The following is a 22,139-nucleotide window of genomic DNA, read 5'->3' as shown; positions in this document are numbered from 1 at the left end:
TTATATAATCTTTCTAACAATAAAACAAACTGATAACATAGCTGTAGTAGTATCTATGCATTTTTGGTAAAACGCCTTTCTGGTAGTTAATAATGACTGAAATAAACACGAAAAGATTGCAGCATTGAAAATTTTCAAGATAAAAGACATAAACTACAAGTTTTTGTAACAAGTAAAATATAAACTGTACTTCTGTATTATTTTTTATTGGCCATTAATGCCGTTTCAAAAAAATTGATTACTTTGAAATTCGACTGGTGTGTTTTAATAGAAAATTTCGATAAACGAATAACACAATAACAATATATTTAAATGGTTTTAAGAATTTATCACAGTTATTTCTGAGTGTAAATTTAGTCATTTTAAGTTATTGCACTGAAAATTGCTTGCAATATGGTATTAACCTCTATCCAACATGGCCAACTGTATGCATGGCTTAAATTTGGTTTGTGCAGCGTTAATGCTTTGCCTCTTGAAGACTAACAACATGGTATGGACCTCGTAAAGGCGTGCGGTGCAGTATGGTTTGTGCCTCGTAAAGACTTGCAACATGGTTTGTTTTACTTAAAGAATGCAACAGTAAGTGCCTATTTAAAGCTTTTGACACCATTTTTTACATAAGGTTAAGTGTCTCGAAATGTCTTGCAACATGGTATGTGCTTATTTAAAGCTTGAAACATGGTCAGTTTGTAAAAGGATGGCAACATGGTATGTGCCTCTAAAAAGGCTTGTCACATGGTGTGTTTCTTAAGTAATTGCAATAATTTCAATGCCAGAAAAAAAACGTCCGAAATGTATTGAAGTACCATTCCTTGTTTTTAATTTAAACTGAACTCGGACGTGAAATGGCCTGGGCTTTTTAATCTCGTGAGCCCAAAAAGTCGCGTTTCCAAATATTGTTTCGTATATTTTTAACGTATTATTTTGTTACTTATAAAACCCTTACAAATGATACACTTATTATATGCATCCACAATTCACATAATCGAGACAACAGAGTTTGTAAAACCTGTCACAGAAACGTGACAAATGTCATGTTTGACGCGCCCTCCCATGCTGCTGTACATTTCTTCGAAGTTTGAATAAATTGAGAAATTGAGAGTTGAGACATAATTTCAATGGACCGACACATGGACCGATGGAGAGACAGGAAGTGCTTCTACTACTTGCTTTTCTTCTGCGGAAAAAACTTCACAATAGGATTATTCATCTAAGTTTATGTCCATGACCTTGATAAATAGACTTGCATATAGGAATAATAATAATAAGAAGAAGAGGACCTCAAAAATGTAATTACTGTTTAAGGAAAAACAACAAATGAAATGTTAAAAGATTTATTATGGATTGTGAATCAACATCGGAAAACGTAAACAGTGAAAGTAATACGTATGGAGTTATGGAGAAAAATGTGTACACAAATACTCAATACCGAACACAAAAACATACAATAATTGAGGCCAGTGCTATGGAATAAAGTATATAAGAACATCTGAAACAGCAAAATAATAGCATGTGTACATTAAAGATATAAGTAATAAGTATGAACTTAAAAGCCAAAATATACAACAACAAAACAATCAATAATGTCAGCACAAAAGATACATTGGCTTTTAAGGGTTTTTTATAAAAGTAAAACAGGATAATAAAAAACAACGCCAAAAGAATATTGGAGTTCGTAGTTAGCTAATTTGTTTTATGGTTATATTGCTATACAGTAAAAGATAAAAATATAAAAATTACATTGACTGTTTCTAATACGGAATAAGTTCCCTTACATTGATAAGAACGTGCCTTGGTGTGTTTTCATTATTTATTTTGTAAACGTGTAACACATTTGAATGACCACATTAGTCTTATTGTATTTACAATACAAATTTGATGACGTAGACTTCTAAATACCTAATACGTCACTTTAAAGCGCACACAATTCATTTCTATTTGTTTATGTTTTCATATCAAATGTTAAACCACTCGTTTTGAATCAAAATTGTTAAGTGTCCTTATTTTAGTATTGCGACTTTATTCATTATATAAAAATGATTCTTATGTATATATGTCCTTCAGAATATATATGCTGTGTGTGTATGTATTACCAATAAGGTAGTTAATGTAAATACAATACTTTTTTGTTCTTGAGGATAAGTGATGCCAACGTTCTGTTTTAATGTTCAAATTTAATTGCCTTTCTACACACATTTTTATCACTGTAACATATGTACATAATAAGTCGTATGAAACATGGCAAGGTCATCACAATAACAAATTGCTTTTAACAACAATACGATTAAAACAATGCCTTATTTAAATATAAATTCACACTTACATTGGTATGGCACACAAGTAACATAACTGCATAGCTTTTTCAGATCTTGATTCATATCATAAATGATTTTGCTAAATAATAATGGATTTTAAACACAGTATAACTTAACAGACTTTAAATGCAAACATTCTGAATATAAAGGAAATGGTTAAGTAACACGCCCTTGAACTGCAAGTTTAAGATTGCAAAATTTAAAAAGTGACATAATTTTTAATTTATTAAACGAAACAACTAGTATTGTTTATTATGTTTAATTTACCAAATTGCAACCATATACAACTTTGTTAAACTCATGTACATGCATGCCAGAGAGATTATAATATTCTATTTGACAAATATTCAGACACATTTAAAATCCAATTTGCTTATTTTGAATTCCCATAGCTTTCTGAACAAAATCCCCTTGGAAATTTTTAGGAAATATAGCATGTATTTGTATATGAGAAATCAACAACAACAACAAAGAATAGTAACTCTCTAGGTCAGCCTTTCTTGTGTATAAAAAACGATGGCAACACATTAAGATGTGACAAATTAATTGCTGACAAAAAAGGATTTCTTCGAATAGTTTTCATGCCCTTTCCGGCATTGACTTAATAAGAAAATTTATGCAACTATTTCAACACAAAATACAACTAAATAGAGGTCAATATTATGATTCCCAACAAGATCGTTTTCTTACGCTGGATTTAATATAATGTAATAATCAACGGAAGTCCAAAATAGATTATCAGTATGGCAAATAATACAATGCCTACCATAATGTTAGTGGTAATATTTGGTGGGATCGTAAATTTATAATTCTTACAAAAACGACAAACACAACCCCAAGTGTCCATGACCATGTTGTCACTGATTCCAGAACATTTTTCTGCATCCACAACAGCAATATCGCTAACATCGACATACACTGAGTTATCATCCTTGATATTATGCGTGCCGTGAACTCGTAGCTGCTGTAAGTCTGGATTTCTAACGAGAGTAAAGGCTAGAAGCCATCTTCTTTTAGCAATGCTCAGTTCTGAAATCCGCATAAGGTCACCAGGAGTATAGAAAAGTTCATACAAGAAACATGGAGAAAGCTACATTTTCTAAAATGCAAAAATGTTTAATACATAGTATGGCATGATATTGAGGTAGGACGCGTTTCGACTTGACAGAAGTAACAAGCTTGTAAACCCTTCATTATCATAACTTTTTAACTATATATTACTTGCTATTTGCCTTTTCTAACATATAAAGTGTGGCCGTGAGGATTTTTGACCGAAACATGTACATTGTCCCGATGTGGATACCATTTGTACATTATTATTTCAAAATCCATAGTTTAAGGTGTACTGCAGCTCAACAGACATATGCACAGGCTAGATGAGCATTCACAAAAGCTAGTTGTAATGTACAACATTGCGTTTACAATAAGAACAATACCTTTGTCCTGTTGTTCTGGCCGGACATCTGCATAAGGTGGGTATTCTTGGTATTCTGTGGTGGCCGTGGCCCTCTTGCGTGTCCTTTCCATAGCATCACTGAGTACATGACAAAATACTCGCATGACCGGATGATTGTGGGCGACATCGACTAGGATCATACCTATGTAGTTGGTGTAGCCTGGAAGCCAATATATGAAACAAGAGTACCATGGAGTGGATGTCTGTTCTTTTTTTCAGTCGAACAAGGGATATAGCTCAAGTTCTTTTTAAGCCGCAGTTAAATGTCTCAGAGTAATGGCCAAGTTTTTGCACATCGACACCAAGACTTACAAAATACCCTCCCCAATCGCCCAATATATAAATTAAATTTAATAATAATTGATAGCTTAGAAATGAGTAAATATAATTGTATGAAGTATACGAATAAAATTAACACGTATTAGATCACATAACAAAAAGATTCGTAAAATAAGAACGTGCCAAATTCAAAGTTGTATTGCAGAGGTTCAATATCAAGGAATCATCTCAATTGATTTTTTTCTACCCTGAAACTGTGTCGTTCACGAGGATTTTTAGCCGAAAGTTTATTTTTATGGTAAAAATGAAATTCTTTACAGATCGATTCATTCGGGTCAAACTGTGAATTCCTCCAAAACAAGGGGTTCCAACTGTCTGTGTCAAGTTCCAGGATATATGACGCAAATATTTTTTGTTTTCAAACCTTATCAAGGGTACCTACTCCATTGATTAGCTCCACAGTAATTAAAAACATAAACCGTTAAGTAATTTGGGGGATTTCTTACATTTATCCATGGTCTCATACCCCCGCATGTAAAGGCTTCGATCCATTCGAGGGATCAGGAAAACGCCGAGAACAGCACTGAACAAGATTCGCTTCAGGTACTGAACAAGACCGATGCTTGCATTGAGAAACAACATGAAGAAACTGAAGACATCGTACACTGTTCTGAAATGGAACAAGAACGTGGTGATTGTTTTAGTATAATAATACATGTAACTCCTATTACATTATTTTAATTTAATAAGATATTTTTTAACTTGAATGCCTAAATTCATCAACTATGTTTAAACTGTTCAGTGAAAACAAACCTTAAAAAATCACAATTATATGATTAAATTATTACACTTTAATATAGCATACACTTCCAAACACCAAAGTTGAGTAGCATTTATTGCATATAGGCGGGCCTGAAAATAAGCCTTTAATTCTTTGTCACGAACAAGGAAATTTTTAAGGGGTCTTTTCCTTACTACTTTAGGGTGATAAAAAACTTCACCATCCCTCTCTCTCAAAACTTTGAACGTAGCTATACCAGGAGGCAGTTTCATGAAGCATCCTAGTAGCAAATTCGAGAGACCTTCAGGGGTATGGTTCTACTGTTGAAAACATTCCATGATAAAAAATACAATCTTGATGAAATGGTCCTAAGTAAGATGTTATTTTGAGATTCTCACCTTGATCATTTCGAAAAACAACAATATAATTCCCAGTTGGCAATAACTTAATTTTCGCCAAAGCTGTTGTGTTTTTCAAAACAGCGGGGTAGGAATGAGAATACAGAAATATTGATCTAACGTAATCGAAATTCTCCCACCTGTTATTAACGGCCAATGGTTTGTACTTGTCTCTTTCCTCAAGTTTTGGCTGCATGAAAAACTTGGCCACTAGAATCATCTGTATTTTGAAGATTAGAATGGTACAGGCTGGGTAACTGAAATGAGGTATTGGTGTTTACTATTTTAAATCTCCATTCCTTGAGGGCTCATTGACTGAAAACATTCAAACTGAGCAATTATTGAGTTTTAAATTTTCAAAATGTCTGACTTACAAAGAAAATACACAACAGTTTGGCAACACTGCAATTAAATCTTAAACGCAATCTTAATCTCACGGAAATTATTGAGTGAAGACCGTTTTACGTATCAAAACAAATGCGTTACCTGGGTCAACAAGCCCTTAACTCCGATCCAGATTCTTATACGAACTTTATGTACACATTTAAATATGTAAGAATTATATGCATATACAATGAACATTTAAAGATTGTTTTGAACATTTTATGTAAAAACATATTCAAAAAAGACAAAGAAAAGCTTACATCAACCACTCGAAACGGGGCCAAAGTAAATGGAGTTTGTCTTTGTCATCCAAATATTTTAACGTCAGAAGCATCAAGGCAACTGGCACGTATACCACAACATACACAAATACTGACCCTGAAACCAACCGCGAAACAACTGCTTGAGGCTTAACATTAACTTAAGGGTTATGTACTCGCATTTAAGAATAATTTGTCTTTGGTATGAACAAGAAAAACTTGACTGATGTTACCAGTCATTTAATTCAATAAGGTTGATAATCAAACTTGCTCTTACACCTTATATTGCCGATTTTACAACTTGGTGATTTTACAGTTTAACAGTGTTTTTTCCATTTAAAAACAACTTGGTGAATTTACCGTTTAACAGCTTGTTAATTGGTGATTTTCCCCATCAACAACTTAAATCAAGTTTGCTCATTTAACAACTTCGTAATTTTGTCTATTACCAACTTGGTAATTTAGCTCATTTAAAACAATTAATACAGCATCAGATATTGACTAAAATGTCTAAGTATTTGCAAAATGATTAAGCTGATCGTGATGCTGTTTCTGACAGAAATGAAAATAATTGTAAAATTCCTTATTTTAGAAAACATTTAGAATATTCGTTTTAATATATTATTGCATGATCGATCTTCAGCAAAATTGACATATTCTCTTACCCCAAAATGATCCAACGATTGAGTTTCCAATAAATCTCATTCCCTGGGCCTGGAAACCATAATAAAATGTTCCTCTAAATAAAATGAAATATCAAAGGAGCACTTACCATGCTAGTAGGTTTAAATGCATGAGCAGAAATCATACATAGAAAATAAAAAAAAGGAATTGTAAGGACAACATCATTATAGCCATTGAACGTTTTAGAGTTATTTTTATATCCGGATTCTTTTGGTAGCCTTTTTTTGCATTTTTTCAATTAACATATTTTGAAAGGCTTTTTGAAAAAATGATATTTCAAACCTAAATAGGCACATTCCATGTAACAAGCCTTAAAAGCCACATATTCTTATTGTTGCAAACTGTGGCACTGACATTGGTGTAAACCTGTATTAGACAATGACCATATTGCAAGCCTTTTAGATGCACAGATCATCATGAAAAATGCCATATTACAAGCCTGAAATAGGCACATACCCTTACTTTTGCAACCATAAAGTGACATAGACCATGTTGCAAGTCCTCACAAGCCATGAACCATATTGCAACCCTTTTAGATGTACATACCATGCTGTAAGCCTTTAAAGTCCAAAGAAAATGTTACAAGCAGCCTTTGCGCTGCTTAAATCAAATTTAAGCCATACAGAGGTACTGATCATATTGGACGAATCAGAAGCACACCTCATGAAATGGCAACACATGTTGGAAGCTTAAACAGAGGTATATTCTTAAAACACATTGCACGCATTAACGGATCACAGACTGTGCATGTAAAACGCTTCGCATCAGCCGACCATATTGCAAGCACCAACACAGGAATTAAGAACATAGCGGCATAAAGTAAATCAATTATCAATATAGCAGTTATATAGTAGCAGAAAAAGAATATAAATTTATAGATTTTTTCACGTAAAACACTGACCATGTAAATGTTTGGAGGGCAATTCCTCAATGAAGCTGGGATGAAACTCCTGTCACCCCTGTACAGGCGCAGCATATCCCGCCTGCAATCATACGAAATATGGCAAGGTGCTTGCTTTAGATTTGTAAGGTTTTTATTTATATATTCTAACGCACATCATCACGTCACAAATTTATATATATATATATTTATTTCCTCCAGTTATGAAGAGAATTGACCTATTGAAATATTTGGTAAATGATTTTTGCGAAACTCCGTAACTCGAAATTAACTCTACAGTGAAATAACAAGATCTTAATTTAATTAGCTAAATCTAAAATTAAAACTTAATAAAATAAATTCCTAAAACTATTTAAATATATATATCGTTATTCTGCATTGTATCATTAAATGAAATTATTTTAACAGAACTATTTTAAAATATATATATATATATATATATATATATATATGAAATACCTGTAACTCATGAGAACAAGGTAGACATTTCTTAGGCCACAGGGTATGGTGGTCAGGCAGGCAAACACGTTTGCCACTAAAATAAAATCATTTAAAAATAGAAATACTTTTCTAGCAAAACAAACTGTGTATCCCTGATATTTTAACAACAACAGAAAGTAGGAGTTTTTAAACAATACAGCCTGTAACAATACATATATATATATATATGTGTGTGTGCGTGCGTGCGTGCGTGCGTGTGCTGTGAATTTTTCATTCTAAGGATTTACCTTCAAAGTAGTCTCTACAGGGACACAGCCAATTTATTTGCAGTTCAGAAATTTTCGATGACGTATATCTCCCGGAAATACTTTTACGACAACATCCAAAATATCACAATTCAATAATGTACTGACCTGTAAGCAGCCCGTATTTGTGTGATATAAAATCAAACACAGTTACAAGGTTTATGGTCGTCTGAAACCAATGCAACATTATTAATTGAGTATGTATTTCTGAAATTTTGCAAAATGACACCTAATTCAACTACAAACATAGGCCTTCACAAGCAATTCACTATTTGGATAAAATGTTGGTTTTCGATACTGATACAGGAAGAATGTCTTTATCTTCAAATGAAATGTTACAAATATTCCAAAATATTACGAAAGTATATGCCATGTTTGTTTATCCTTCGATAATACCATGGACCACAAGTCAAGGATAAAACATGCAACAGTGATAAAACTCAATATTTCATCTTTAATTTCAAAAGTATTAATGATTGATTACAATTGAATCCTGAATTTCGATATATTATATTAAAAAAAAGATTGATCTTGTCATCACTTTTGACGTCAGTTAAACTTTGATAAACAAACCAGTGTGTCTACCATTGGCCATTGTTTAGTTTAGTTCAGTAAAATAAAAACATCATTGAACAGTTCATTACACCACATGCATTAATATGCACTGCTTGAAGACACAGGGGACATAAAAAAGTGTTTGTACCCCCTACCCTGTTATACTATACACATTTTCCTAGCCTATTACACTTCATACATAGTGTACATAGTGTACTAGGCTAGGAAAAAAAAAAATAGTTTGCTTCAGCACCTCTTTTCTTGGAGACAAACCAATTTTATTGTAATTAAATAGCAGGTACAGTCTAAGCGTTGGCAATGTTTTTATGTACTTGTCATCAAACGACATTGTAGTGTCTTGAATATGTTAAATGCTGCACTAGATCTACTGAACTTACCCAGTATATAAAAATACATGAGAGGAATGTTGTGATGAGCATGGCAATGGGGAATTTGAAACCATGGACCGGTTTAACAAACTTCCGGAACAATCTAGTCCAACAAGGCATTGTCCTGGAACACATCGCAAATCATAATTAACGTACCAACAGTCTTAGTATACATTTGTTTCGAATTATTCAAGATAATAACATTTGAAATACAATTCATCTTGCGTTAACTTTCAAGGGAAATCAATAGAACCAACTTTTATGGGTAATCTTGACCAAATATTCATGTGTTATCTTGCCAAAATACACTTGTTACTTTATATAGTGACATTTTACTACAGAAATTCGTTTCCGCAATAATGATGATCGTTTCTACCCGTGAGATTATCACGGTACTTGAGGGCGATTATGGCATAATTGTCCGTGGAAGACGAGCACGTGCATCATGGCGTCGCTTTCACGAACACTAAATTTGCCGACTTATACCTGGTACGAAAACATTTATACATATACAAGAAAAGCGGAACTATCGGTGCAAGGAAAGTGAAGTTAGTTTTACCATTTATGACACCTTCCGTGTTTCAGTAACAAGTACTACATGGTACCGTACCGGATGTTTACATTCGGAGAAGGTCATCAAACAATGTTACAAGGAAAGTTTTGTTGAAACGTTTTGTTTAACTTTATCCGCTGAGAAATGTTAATTATTCCAGCGAAATTGTCATTCACGCCGAGATTCTTATTAAGGGCCTTTCACAGTGCAAACGTCGTTTGAAGAAACCAAATATCCGTTGCATTATGTGTAGCTGTGGACTTGAGCAGATTTTACTATAAAAGATTCTTTCCCTTTTTCAACCAAAAATTAGTTACTTTTTTCGAAAATGTCTGAATACAAAATAAAGATGTTTTTGTGTCAAAATTGTCAGTGCTACACAATCAACACTGTCCTGAGGTTTTGTGGTTATTGGAGCTATATTAAGAAAGATATTTGCATTTTGTTGTAACCAAAATTTAATCCACTTTTTTATTATTATATTTAATATCTTTCTTATTTGAAAATATATTATCAAGAATCCACACGCCATCGTTGATTAGGTAGTCTAAGGCATTTTGACACAAAAACAAAGTCAAAATGTGGAGAGACTTTTCCGAAAAAAATGTGAATGCTTTTTTATCCAAAATCTTATATAATTGTCTTTCGTTAAATTTGATCAACTCCTTACTACCATAAAATATGTCACAAAGGATCTATGTTTTACTCCCCCAAAAGATCGTTCCTCAAAACTAAATAAAACATGAACTGTTGAAACGTTTTAAATGTTGGCCTTCCCCACCCACTTTTTCACTGTGGAAGGCCCTTAAACTGCTCCTAAGTATTATTCTAAAAATAACGTTCATCCCATCAGTTATCTTGCTCTCATATTTTTACCTAACGTTTATTGGTTATCTTGCCTTCAGCTTAATGGGTCATTTATCCTCGTCTACTGGCTATCGTACAATCACTTTAATGGTATAAGTTGACCCCACCTACAAGGGCTATCTTGCCTTTAATGTGTATTGGTATCTTGCCCCAATTTGTATTTGGTATATTTCACCTCCTTTCATGGGCTATCTTGCCCCAATTTGTATTTGGTATATTGCACCTCCTTTCATGGGCTATCTTGCCCAAATGTGTATTGGCTCTGACTTCCACGTTTGTGATATACATGTCACCCTTTTACCACAATATTATGTGTTGAATAATAGCCAAGCCAATTATAAATTATACTTACTTCAAATCCTCTTCAGTTTCTGTATACCCTGTTGCATTGAACAGTGTCTTTACATACAGCAGATCAGAACTTGTGCACAATTTGTTTCCTACCTTCAGATATGTAGCAAAAATATAATGCATTAATTACAAACATGTCAGCTTAGGTTCGTACCAGCAAGGGTTATAGACATGTTATCTTTTCAAATAAGCTTAGGTACGTTCGTTGCAAAAATTATATAACAATTTATATTTTGTGCAAATTGAAAGCTTTTTTACATAAAGGTAAATGAATAATTTAACCTCATTTCTCTGATTTGCTCTGGTGTCTGTAAACATGTATGTACTACAATCGAAGCGAGTTCGCTCAAACTCACAGGGACCGGCGAAAATACCTCGAGTCTCAGAAAATTCAGGCCAAGCGGAAACGTTTACCATCAGTATAAGGAAATCGGTCCTTAACATCTTGCTCGAGTCAAAGAGGAATTCGAGCCAAGCGATTTGGGGCCAACGGGTTTCGACTGTATAGTAATGTTCATGTTTAAATTGATATGCGAACTTCAGGCAAGAATATTTTCATCATTATATTAATAATAAATTTTGGAAAATAAGCACCTCCTCAGATCTACTCCTCGAATATTTCTTCTGTCTAAGACACTTGGTGAGCTTCCCGACAAACTTGATGACAACAAAAAGACTGAACAGAACGACAGGAAGTTTCATCGCAATAGATGCGCCTGCTACGTCCACAGATTCCTAAAACAATTATCTATGATTTTATTCATAAGAATCAGATTTATAAATAAATGCATTGAACCATGGACCTTTAAACCATCCGTGATTGACGAGTGTTGATGTTGATTTTTGAAATCAAAAATATTTTTTCGACTTTATTTTTTATAAAGAACATGTACATCAATAATTGCATGTACCATATCGGAAACTTGTAATCAAATTAATTTTGAATATATAATAGATAATACAATTATTTACTTACTAGCTGTTAAATATGTCAAAATATTTACCATATTGTATTTGGCATAACATCTTGCCTCATGCACAAGTCGAAACAGATGGAAAGATAGCCTGAAAGGACGTTATATAAACAGTTTTTAAGATGATACTCTTTTTTAAATATTAAACTTATATTATAAATGAATAATAAAGACAATATAAGATTTTTTTATATAAATCCTGCATACAATAAACTTGAATCCCGCAAATTGGACATGTCGCCTGTCGAGAGCACCCATTATTTCTGAACAAAATTTAGTAGTAATATGTTAACGCCGTAGCTAATGCATATATTTTCATATACATCCAATATCTTTTTAAAAAAATAAGGCAAGCAATAGTGAAATAGAACTTAAAATCAATGATTGCATCTATTTCTCACAACTTTTGAAACCAGCAAGGAAAATTGTAATGTTAACAATTCGAAAAAATATTTGTCATGTGTTCGTGTGAACCAAACATTTATTTGTTTAGAGATCAATCGAATCATAGTCTTGATTGTATTGAGTTGCCTTCTGACCAAAACCAGGAAAATTGAAGAGGTTTTGACAATGCCATAGGACATAACTATAAAATAAAGAATGCGACAAGGTGGTATTATTCTTATTATCGCTGTAAACTCTTTTAATAACGGTTTGATAAGAATGTGAGTGGACAGACAAAGGTAATTTTTTCAAATTTGACAATTCAAAGTCCGTAACTCGAGAATAAATAGTGTTTGTTGTTAAAGGTTACTTTGTTAAAAAAATACAATTCAAGGGTCAGTACTCGCGAGTGCAGACTGTTAATTGTTGATGGCCTGAACCATAAGCCTATTTTAGTTAAAAATGGATAATAAATTAACAGTAAGGGTAAAATAAAGAGAGCGGTCAAATTTAATTAGGTACCCTTTTGACAATTTTAGGGCCATAACTCCATTGTGTACGTTCAAATCTGGCTGGTGATGGATCCTTAAGGTAACATAATGCAAATACAATATTGTAATCAAGAATTGAAAAGAAATTTACAAGTTCGACACTAAGGACCATGATATTAACCAATCTGCTTTTTGATCGAACTCAGTCAAGATAATATGCCACATGACATTGTAACGATTGGATGACAAATGCTCAAGCTGGACAGCAGACATGATAAATTGACGCCGCAGAAAATGACATGGACTGCGTGGCAGACGGCAACGAACCCGGACATCCATGTCTGCCATGTTTTGCAGTCGCCATAAATAGTCATCAATCATATCGTTGTTTACATTGCATTATTAATATGTTTTTAAAGACATAATTTACTTCCAATGTCAACTTCTACAATCATTCTAAGCTGTGTGGAGAGTCCCAGCTTTGGAGGCGATACGTCAAACAGCCAAGCAGTTGGTAGAAGATAATATTGAATATATCTTATATACTTATTATTATCATTAATTGATCATTATTAATTGCATATCGCCGTACCATCCCGTTGAATAGAGAATTCCGGTTATGGCGCCGACCAGTGTGTAACGAGATGACATACAGGCAAACAACGGGTAACAGATAAGGCTCGTTTCCAGGCTTAGAATGTACACCAAAAAAACTGTAAATAAGAATCGTTAAGTATGTGACAGACTGCATACATTTCTGTGATTATCTGACATAGCAACGCTTTAAAAGCTAGCTAATAGCGCGGTTATGTATGTAATACCCGGTTAATAATTCATAATATGCACCGTACATTTATATTTAGGTCAATTTACAATGGCCTTGGTGCGTATCGTATACCGTTCCATTTATGGCTTTGACCAACTGTAAACGACTGGGGATATAACCCATAACTTACTGTCATCCCGTCAGAGTTTTCACTTGACCAAACTATTGACTTACTTTTTGCCCACACTGGAAAGTTCGCACTAAACGTCTGAAATAGAACTTGTAGCAGGTTGGCTGTTGCTGACCCAAAGGCAAACAATATGCCCCATTTGTTTCTGGGCTCATCCAGAAAACTAAATGGCCTGAAACAGTCATATAGGATTTGTACTTTATATTCAACAGAAATACAGTTTTACAAACTGATCCATAATTTTGTTTTATAAGCTCAACTCACAATACAAAGTGGTCCAAATAATGTACATACCATACAAGATGGCCTTGCAGAACTTACATGTGTTGTCATACATTGTGTATCGATAATTCAAATTGTGACAGAGTTTAACTTATTCCTATTGATAAGTATCTTTCTTTTTTAACTACCAGGAGGAAACAAACAAAATCTTTATCTAATCTAAAGTAGGTTTTACACTATCATGCATATTTATCAAACCATAAGTTGTAATATGTTTTTGTTTAATGACTGTTGAGCACTTTCTAAAGTTGAACAAAGACAGCTGCTATAAAACATATGTAATTTCATGATGGTCAGTAGTCATGTTACAAAAGGACTCCCCCGCTCGCTTGTTCTTTCAGTCGATTAAGGAGGATTTAAACTCAACTATTATAAAGCCTTGATTAAATGCACGTGTTCAACGGGTTACTAGTAACGTCTGTGTACTTCGTTTCATGTTAGCATCAAAGATAAACCTTGCACTACTGCCTGCTTTGACATGGCGAGGCTAAGACAATACCTTGACATTAGACACAGACAGGATAAATTTGAAAAATACTGTTATCACCAAGCTCTTTACAGAAATTAAACGCAGCGTACCTTGGAAGTCCAGGGCGTCCACCAAGAAATTCCAACTTGACCGATTGTCTTTTCTCAAGAAACGCTAATAACAGCAAGATTAACACCTGAAAATGTGGGGTCGTATAAGTTATTTTGTATATTTGTTCCTATTGATTCCATTAGTTATTTATAGCTGGATTGTTACAAAGCTGATAGCGGGAGTCCATTTCCTTGAAACAAACAAGTACTGACGTTCAAAAAAACGTGTTTTAGTAGTAGCCCCTGGTAGGCTTTAAACTCTAAGATACACTCTTACTCCCAAATATGATTTACCACAATTAAAAATATTGTTTGAATATTCCAAAAAGGATGGATGAATAAATTACAAAAACTTATGAGGAATATCGAGTTAAATTTGAAAGAAATGGGCATAAAACACAGTATTTCTACCTTATGAGACTATAGTAGACCACAGTAAATCTTTTAGCATTCACCAATCATTTAATATTTTTGCGCTTTTTGCTTTTAAATTCACGGTTACCATCTGGTTATCAGTAATTAATAGTTTTCATAAATGGATTATTTAGTAAGTAGTTTAAGGTTAATCAGTCTAAATTTATGTTTGTTATACATGTGTATGTATTGATTTTGAATAAGAGTGTCACTTTAAGTATAAAATGAATATAGAAATTATTATTACTTTTAATCAGTCCTAGTTTGAAGCTCTTGAATCCGGATACACATTTTGTATAAAGGACGCATTATTGCTTTATGTTTAGATAGTTTATTCATATATTTGCTTCTTTGGTAACTTCTTACTACGTTATAACTAGCGAGTAGCAAGACGAACTATTGACATTTTATTTGTAAATGAAAGTCAGCAGCCAATTGTAAAAAAACGGTTATTTCTTTGGTTCTGTTAAAGTGAGTCAAAATGTTCATTGATTGGTCAATATTTATCCAATAATGACTGATAACCAATAAAATTGCTTGAATGAGCAACCTTACCAAAAGATCACCTGCAGATAAGTTATCCAGTGTTATGAAAATAGCACAAGGGTTTTTATAGTAATTCATGTTTGCTAGTTGTGTTATGGAATCTGAATCTAGTTTGCTCTTCAAGTGGAGACTGGCTTACATTACCTGATCATCCGGAGAACAATATATATATATATATATATATATATATATATATATATATATATATATATATATATATATATATATATATGACAGGCTACTGAAACAAGTCCAGTAGTCGTAGGTTTAAAAATTGACCCCGTTGGTCAACGCAAATGACGCCAATGGCACAAAATAGAAAAACACACATTCACAAACCGGAAACACGAAACAACAATACAAAACTAGGGATGTTTGTCAAAGATTGTTAGGTGCCGCCTTGGAACGGTCTGTAAAATGTAAATTTACTGGATTTGAACTAGTTTCTGTGTAAAACCTCATACGTATTCGTACAATCCCGAATATAGTATTAACGTAAATGGTAAATCTTATCAAAGTATGCATGAACCTGAGGAAACTTATAAATATAGAGAAAAAAACACAATAATTATAATAGATAAACAAGTACTTTTTTGGTTAGAAATCCCAACTCTATCTGCAGACGAAGGAATACAATTTAAAGTGCCTGATGCAAAAGCTTTTTCAAAGATATGATTCAGGTTTTGTTTGAAACGCTTAACAATAATAACAGCCCTGTAAATTGGTGTGTGTTTTGATATTTATTATAAATACCAGATTTCCCCTAAAAAGCTGAAGGTTACACGGGACCATTACAATGTATTTGCCATTATCTCCTACGTAAGAATCACCCTTGGCGAGTAGGGACTTCGTGAGGTATGGACAACTTTTATTGGCCCTATCTTACCTTATCTTATGATCGTATTGTACGATCGATTTTTCGAATCCTTTATACTTGGTTGTATACAGTTTGCATCAAAAGGTTCGAATGGAAATATTACTTTAGGCCTGTTTAATTGTTAAAAGACAACGATTAAATTCATTTCTTACACTCGATTTGCATTCAATTGAAATTCGTGATCGTACGCTCTTCGCTCTTTTGTCGTTCGCTCGATTATTATATTAGCCCACAAGCAAATGTAGGGGGAGCCGCTCTCGACGCGCGCTACCCCTTCCCCACCCCCAATACTGGAATAATCAAAATAATCTTTTTATGCCAAAACCGGAACAAAAAAATATTCAAATATGCTCAAAATTTATTATTTTAGATTGCATTGTTAACAATTTATTTTCCCATTCATTTAGTCATTAAATATCATGACAGAACACTAGATACCAGGAAACAAATCCCGAACACGCGTTTATTTACGGTGATCAATTATTCAATGATCAAAATCAATACAGACGCTTGCCTTCATTTTATTTTCTTTCGTTCAGTATTTTTCAAAAATGCCGTTCATTGTTCTTATGTGCTAAAATGTCAAAATGTAGCACGTAGGGAGAATGATGTCAGAGTCGTGTCGACAATAGCCTAAAAGATGCGCATGCGCACTCTGACAGCATCCTTCCTACATTATTATTTTGAATCAGCAAAACATCCTCAGAAACTTTTTATGAGCTATGATGAGTCGGGTAAGGTTCATAAACCAAGCTGTAAAAAGCCGTAGCCTACGATATTGGGGGCGAGTTATTAAATACCCATTTCATGAGCTTAAAGATTTGTAATAATGGTTTAAGACATACGTTTTTGTATCTTGATGTTTCCTTTTTCTTTAATGAGTTTATACAATTGTTTGTTTGTAAAGGTTATTTTTTTTTATCAAAAAAAAATATAGTTTTATTTTACAATGATAATTTGGCTGGTCCATTTTAATCAAGTGATCCTCCACGGTACATCATTAAGACCTATCCCAAAATGACGTCGCGTTTCCACGCGACGTCAATAATGATAGTAATAATTATAACAATACATATATATATATACAATGATAATGATAATACTAATAATGAAACATTCTCACGAATTCGGTGTACTTTCAGAATTGTCATCTACTTTGTTAAAGTTATCTATGGAATTTTGAATAGGCCTTATATGTTAACATATTATTGGCTTTTATTTATTATTAAAGCTGCACTCTTACAGATATGCCATTTTTACAATTTTTTACTATTTGTCCTGAAAAGACTAACTTTTTGCGTAAATATCTGCAAACCAAAGATAAAAGATTGCTGACAAAAATCAGATCGTAGATTTTTCATATTTCCTTTCGAAAATAAATGTTTTATGGCTTAAACCTTACTAACAAATATCAATTTTTGAACTTAAATTTAAAAATATGCGATCTATTTTTTTCAGCAGTCTTATTTAACTGGTTTCCATGGATTTTCGCAAAAAAATGGCTCGTTCCAAGACAAAAAATAAATAAAATGTCTAAACGTTCAATCTGTGAGAGTGCAGCTTTAAAGTATTGCGGATTGCAATTTTTCAATATTTTTTTTTCATTGAATAAACCATTTAAATTAATAAGAGTTATAATAACCTTCCTGCTAAAAGGAAGTTTAGTAGGATAATATATTATACCTGCATCAACTTAATCTATAGAAGGAATAATGTAAAGTTTTGCCTACCCATGAATAATTCAAGCCACTAGCGGGTAAAGGGGGGCAGCCGGCGCACCCCCCCCCCCACCCCCAATCGTTTTAGTTTCGATATGTAGGAGAAAGAGGTAATACAATTCGCCCAAAATGCATCATTTTTCGGACAGGATATTGTTAACTTTTTCTTGCAGGAGTACGCCCCCCCCCCCTTCCAATACATTAAACCAGATAGATTTCGGTTCTGAGGGAGGGGCGCGAGTCATGAAGCTACGCCCCTCAGCCCTCAGTTACGTCCCCTCTTACGGCACATCCTGGAGCCGCCCCTGCAAGCGCATTTATACTTTTGGTATCTTCTGAAAATAATATTTTCCGCCTCTCAAGGACGCGTGAGGAAGTAAATGACAGGGAGCACAAAGAAAAAAGAGGTCGATGTTTACCTTGTAGTAAAAGGAAATTATAACACTGCTCGATATCAATTGCTCAACTTTTTTTTTCGTTTTATGTTTTCATTTATCCTCTTAAGATGTGGTCTAGACTTTTTCTATATTTTCTTAAACAATGAAAAAATATCAATATTATTACGTTTTGATACGTGGTGTGCTTCAATGTCACTTACAGATGGTATACTTCAATGTCACTTACCGATGGTATGCTTAAATGTCGATTACCGATGGTACGCTTCAAAGTCACTTACCGATGGTTTGCTTCACTGTCACTTACCGATGGCATGTTTCAATGTAACTTAGCAATGGTATGCTTCAACGCCACTTACAGATGGTATGATTCAGCGTCACTTACAGATGGTATGCTTCAATGTCATTAACCGATGTTATGCTTCAATGTCAATTACCGATGGTATGCTTCAATGTCAATTACAGATGGTATGTTTCAATGTCACTTACAGATGGTTTGTTTCAATGTCAATTACAGATGGTATGCTTCAATGTCACTAACCGATGGTATGCTTCAACGTCACTTTCTGATGGTATGCTTCAATGCCACTTACCGATGGTATGCTTCAACGTCACTTACCGATGGTATGATTCAATGTCACTTACAGGTGGTATGCTTCAACGTCACTTACCGATGGTATGCTTCAATGCCACTTACCGATGGTATGCTTCAATGTCACTTACCGATGTTATGCTTCAATGTCACTTACCGATGGTATGCTTCAATGCCACTTACCGATGGTATGCTTCAATGTCATCACTAACCGATGGTATGCTTCAATGTCACTAACCGATGGTATGCTTCAACGTCACTTACCGATGGGATGCTTCAACGCCACTTACCGATGGTATGCTTCAACATCACTTACCGATGGTATGCTTCAACGTCACTTACAGACGGTATGCTTCAACTTCACTTACAGATGGTATGCTTCAATGTCACTTACCGATGGTATGCTTCAATGTCACTTACAGGTGATATGCTTCAACGTATGTTTCAACGTCACTTACAGATGGTTTGCTTTAACGTCACTTACAGATGGTTTGTTTCAATGTCAATTACAGATGGTATGCTTCAATGTTACTTACCGATGGTATGCTTCAATGTCACTTACCGATGGTATGCTTCAATGTCACTTAAAGATGATATGCTTCAACGTCACTTAAAGGTGATATGCTACAATGTCACTTACCAATGCTATGCTTCAATGTCACTTACCGATGGTATGCTTCAATGTCACTTACAGATGATATGCTTCAACGTCACTTACAGATGATATGCTTCAACGTATGCTTCAACGTCACTTACAGATGGTTTGCTTCAACGTCACTTACAGATGGTTTGTTTCAATGTCAATTACAGATGGTATGCTTCAATGTCACTTACCGATGGTATGCTTCAATGTCACTTAAAGATGATATGCTTCAACGTCACTTACAGATGATATGCTTCAACGTCACTTACAGATGATATGCTTCAATGTCACTTACCGATGGTATGAGGAACCAGTGTGAGTAGGAGCTGACAATGTCGTTTTTAAATACCGTCTCGTTACAGTAATATTCATACTCGTCTTTGTCAACAGGTGTTGTCGTTTCTGGGGTTTGCGTCGGAAAAGGTTCAGGGCTACTCCACAAAGACATGACGAAGACTTCCTGCATTGAAAACGTACAAGTACAAAATACAAATTGTACATATAGTGTAGTATGAACATAGTTCATGAACAGATTGATTTTAATATGCTGACAGCTAGATATTGTTAATACTTGCATATAGTAATTAAAACTACTGCCAATGATCTAGATTTTGATGGATCTGCATATTCATTTCTGATAATGTTTTGTCATGAAAAATGAATAAGAAAACGCTCATTCAAACTTTATGGAGTTAAATATTTCCGAGTGTGGACATAACCAGCAGGATTAAGGTCTACATTTACAAAGCTGTACCTAAAGGCGTGTCCTGGAGCTCACATTTGAATGCATGCCCCGGTAGGTCTTAAAATCCCGTTTTTAAAAAAATGATATTGACATGCAGAGTCTAATGATATACATAGTAAATGTTTAAGCACACTATCTAGCTATATGCCCGGATTGCCTGAAGTAAACATCCACCTTTGGAAATGCACGCATTCAAACGAGCACATTTTATTACCGTGAATTTATAAATGGTTGGATTCTTTGTCAAACTTAATCGTTGCTATTGAGTTATACATACGGACTCATAAAAAGAAGTTATTACAGGTAGCATTTAGCATTCCTAAAGTTAAAATTTAACTTTACATGCACAAATTCAGTTGTATAGGGACTCGCTAATATTTTGGTACCATTTTTATCGGTAATGCATCTGAAAACACTTACATTATAACTAATTCATTCTTTGAGTAAACAAATACAATTAAAGTATAACAAATTGTATTGGTTTTAGTGGGGACCGTCGAACCCACGACGGTAAAGTCACGGAAATATTTTGAAAACATACAACAAAACCATAACGATAACCATAAGCATTTAAGCCTCTTGTTGATAGCGTTACTAATGCTTTTCAAATCGTAGACTTGAAACACAATATTTGAGCACATCTCAACATTTGTTGAAGGGATCCAGCCTTCATACTTAGCTTTAAACACTCCTATTGATTTGCCACACTTTATTTCGTCAAATAAAAAATATATTTTAGTTTTTTAGAGCGGGTCCCTTTTAAGAAAATTATTCAAAATGAAGATGTTTATTTAACACACCCTGAGAACCTGAGAACAATATATTCATTAAATTCATTCAAGTATTTATACGGCAAATCACCTTCAAAAGCTTAAATCATTTATGTATAAAATAATAGCAGAATTGTTAAGTTTACAAAATTAATGAACAATTATAATTTAACGAATAAAAGAATGAAATAAAGTTACCTTTTCACGCGATAAAATAAACTTCCTTTTACAAATGAGGTTGATGCATTTTCTGAAAGTTGCGGATATGAGTTTGCGTGTTCACGGTGGAGAACCCACGTGACTTATTTGGTAAAGTGCACGGCAACAAATGTCAACAAGTCTCGATTCAGGTAAGGTTTTTAAAGATAACTTTCTTAATATTTGGAGAATTTTTATGAAACAAAGACCATAAACCCCGCATTTAAGAGCTCTATCCACGTTAATAAAGAACTTTCTCTAATATCCTAAAGTTTTCCTGAAAATCTTGACCAACTGATTTCTCAGAGTTGAAATCTAAGGCAAAGTACACGGCTTTTGACAAATCTATCGGTTTACTTCATGTAAGCCGTAAATAATTCATACAAAAATCTCATTTTAAGCAAAGTTTATGTATTTTATAGTTTTAGGCGTGTATTGTTTACCTTCTAGTTATTTCAAAGGTAAAAATGAACTAAAACCAAATTGATAAAGTACACGGACATTTTAGGAAGATAAAGTACACGGTCATTTTAATTTATGTTTGAAAGAAGAGTGCGGTTTACAAACTAATCGTTATATAAGCATTTTCTATTCGTGAAGTCAGAATGTATAGTGTTTAGTTTTTATTTAAGTTGTATCAATAAATTTTGCATTAT

General features: G+C 33.7%; 1 protein-coding gene across 1 annotated transcript; it reads right to left on the bottom strand.

The window, feature by feature from the left end:
- Positions 1 to 1,320: 1,320 nt before the first annotated feature.
- On the bottom strand, positions 1,321 to 21,580 carry LOC128214622 (stimulated by retinoic acid gene 6 protein-like). Its single transcript, XM_052921189.1, has 18 exons — positions 21,484 to 21,580; positions 20,066 to 20,230; positions 14,586 to 14,671; positions 13,769 to 13,896; positions 13,361 to 13,481; positions 11,924 to 11,984; positions 11,514 to 11,654; positions 10,921 to 11,012; positions 9,158 to 9,272; positions 8,313 to 8,373; positions 7,918 to 7,993; positions 7,459 to 7,540; positions 6,539 to 6,587; positions 5,874 to 5,991; positions 5,370 to 5,486; positions 4,557 to 4,720; positions 3,752 to 3,931; positions 1,321 to 3,344 (listed from the first exon to the last, which is right to left on the bottom strand). The coding sequence occupies exons 2-18, from the start codon at positions 20,216 to 20,218 to the stop codon at positions 3,013 to 3,015; spliced, it is 2,076 nt and encodes a 691-aa protein (XP_052777149.1). The 5' UTR covers positions 20,219 to 20,230; positions 21,484 to 21,580; the 3' UTR covers positions 1,321 to 3,012.
- Between the last annotated feature and the right edge of the window lie 559 nt (positions 21,581 to 22,139).

The sequence above is a fragment of the Mya arenaria genome, chromosome 13 (genome assembly GCF_026914265.1).
Source record: "Mya arenaria isolate MELC-2E11 chromosome 13, ASM2691426v1".
In the NCBI taxonomy this organism is placed as follows: Eukaryota; Metazoa; Mollusca; class Bivalvia; order Myida; family Myidae; genus Mya; species Mya arenaria.
The sequence above is the reverse complement of the archived record's forward strand: the minus strand, read 5'-3'. Positions and strand labels throughout refer to the sequence as shown.

Excerpts from the sequence above, each read along its gene's own strand:
- LOC128214622 (XM_052921189.1), bottom strand. The coding sequence starts at position 20,218 with ATGTCTTTGTGGAGTAGCCCTGAACCTTTTCCGACGCAAACCCCAGAA. Across the intron at positions 13,897-14,585 it reads GGACGCCCTGGACTTCCAAG|GCCATTTAGTTTTCTGGATG; the intron begins GTACGCTGCGTT and ends TGACTGTTTCAG. Across the intron at positions 6,588-7,458 it reads GCCCTCCAAACATTTACATG|GCCCAGGGAATGAGATTTAT; the intron begins GTCAGTGTTTTA and ends TATGGTTTCCAG.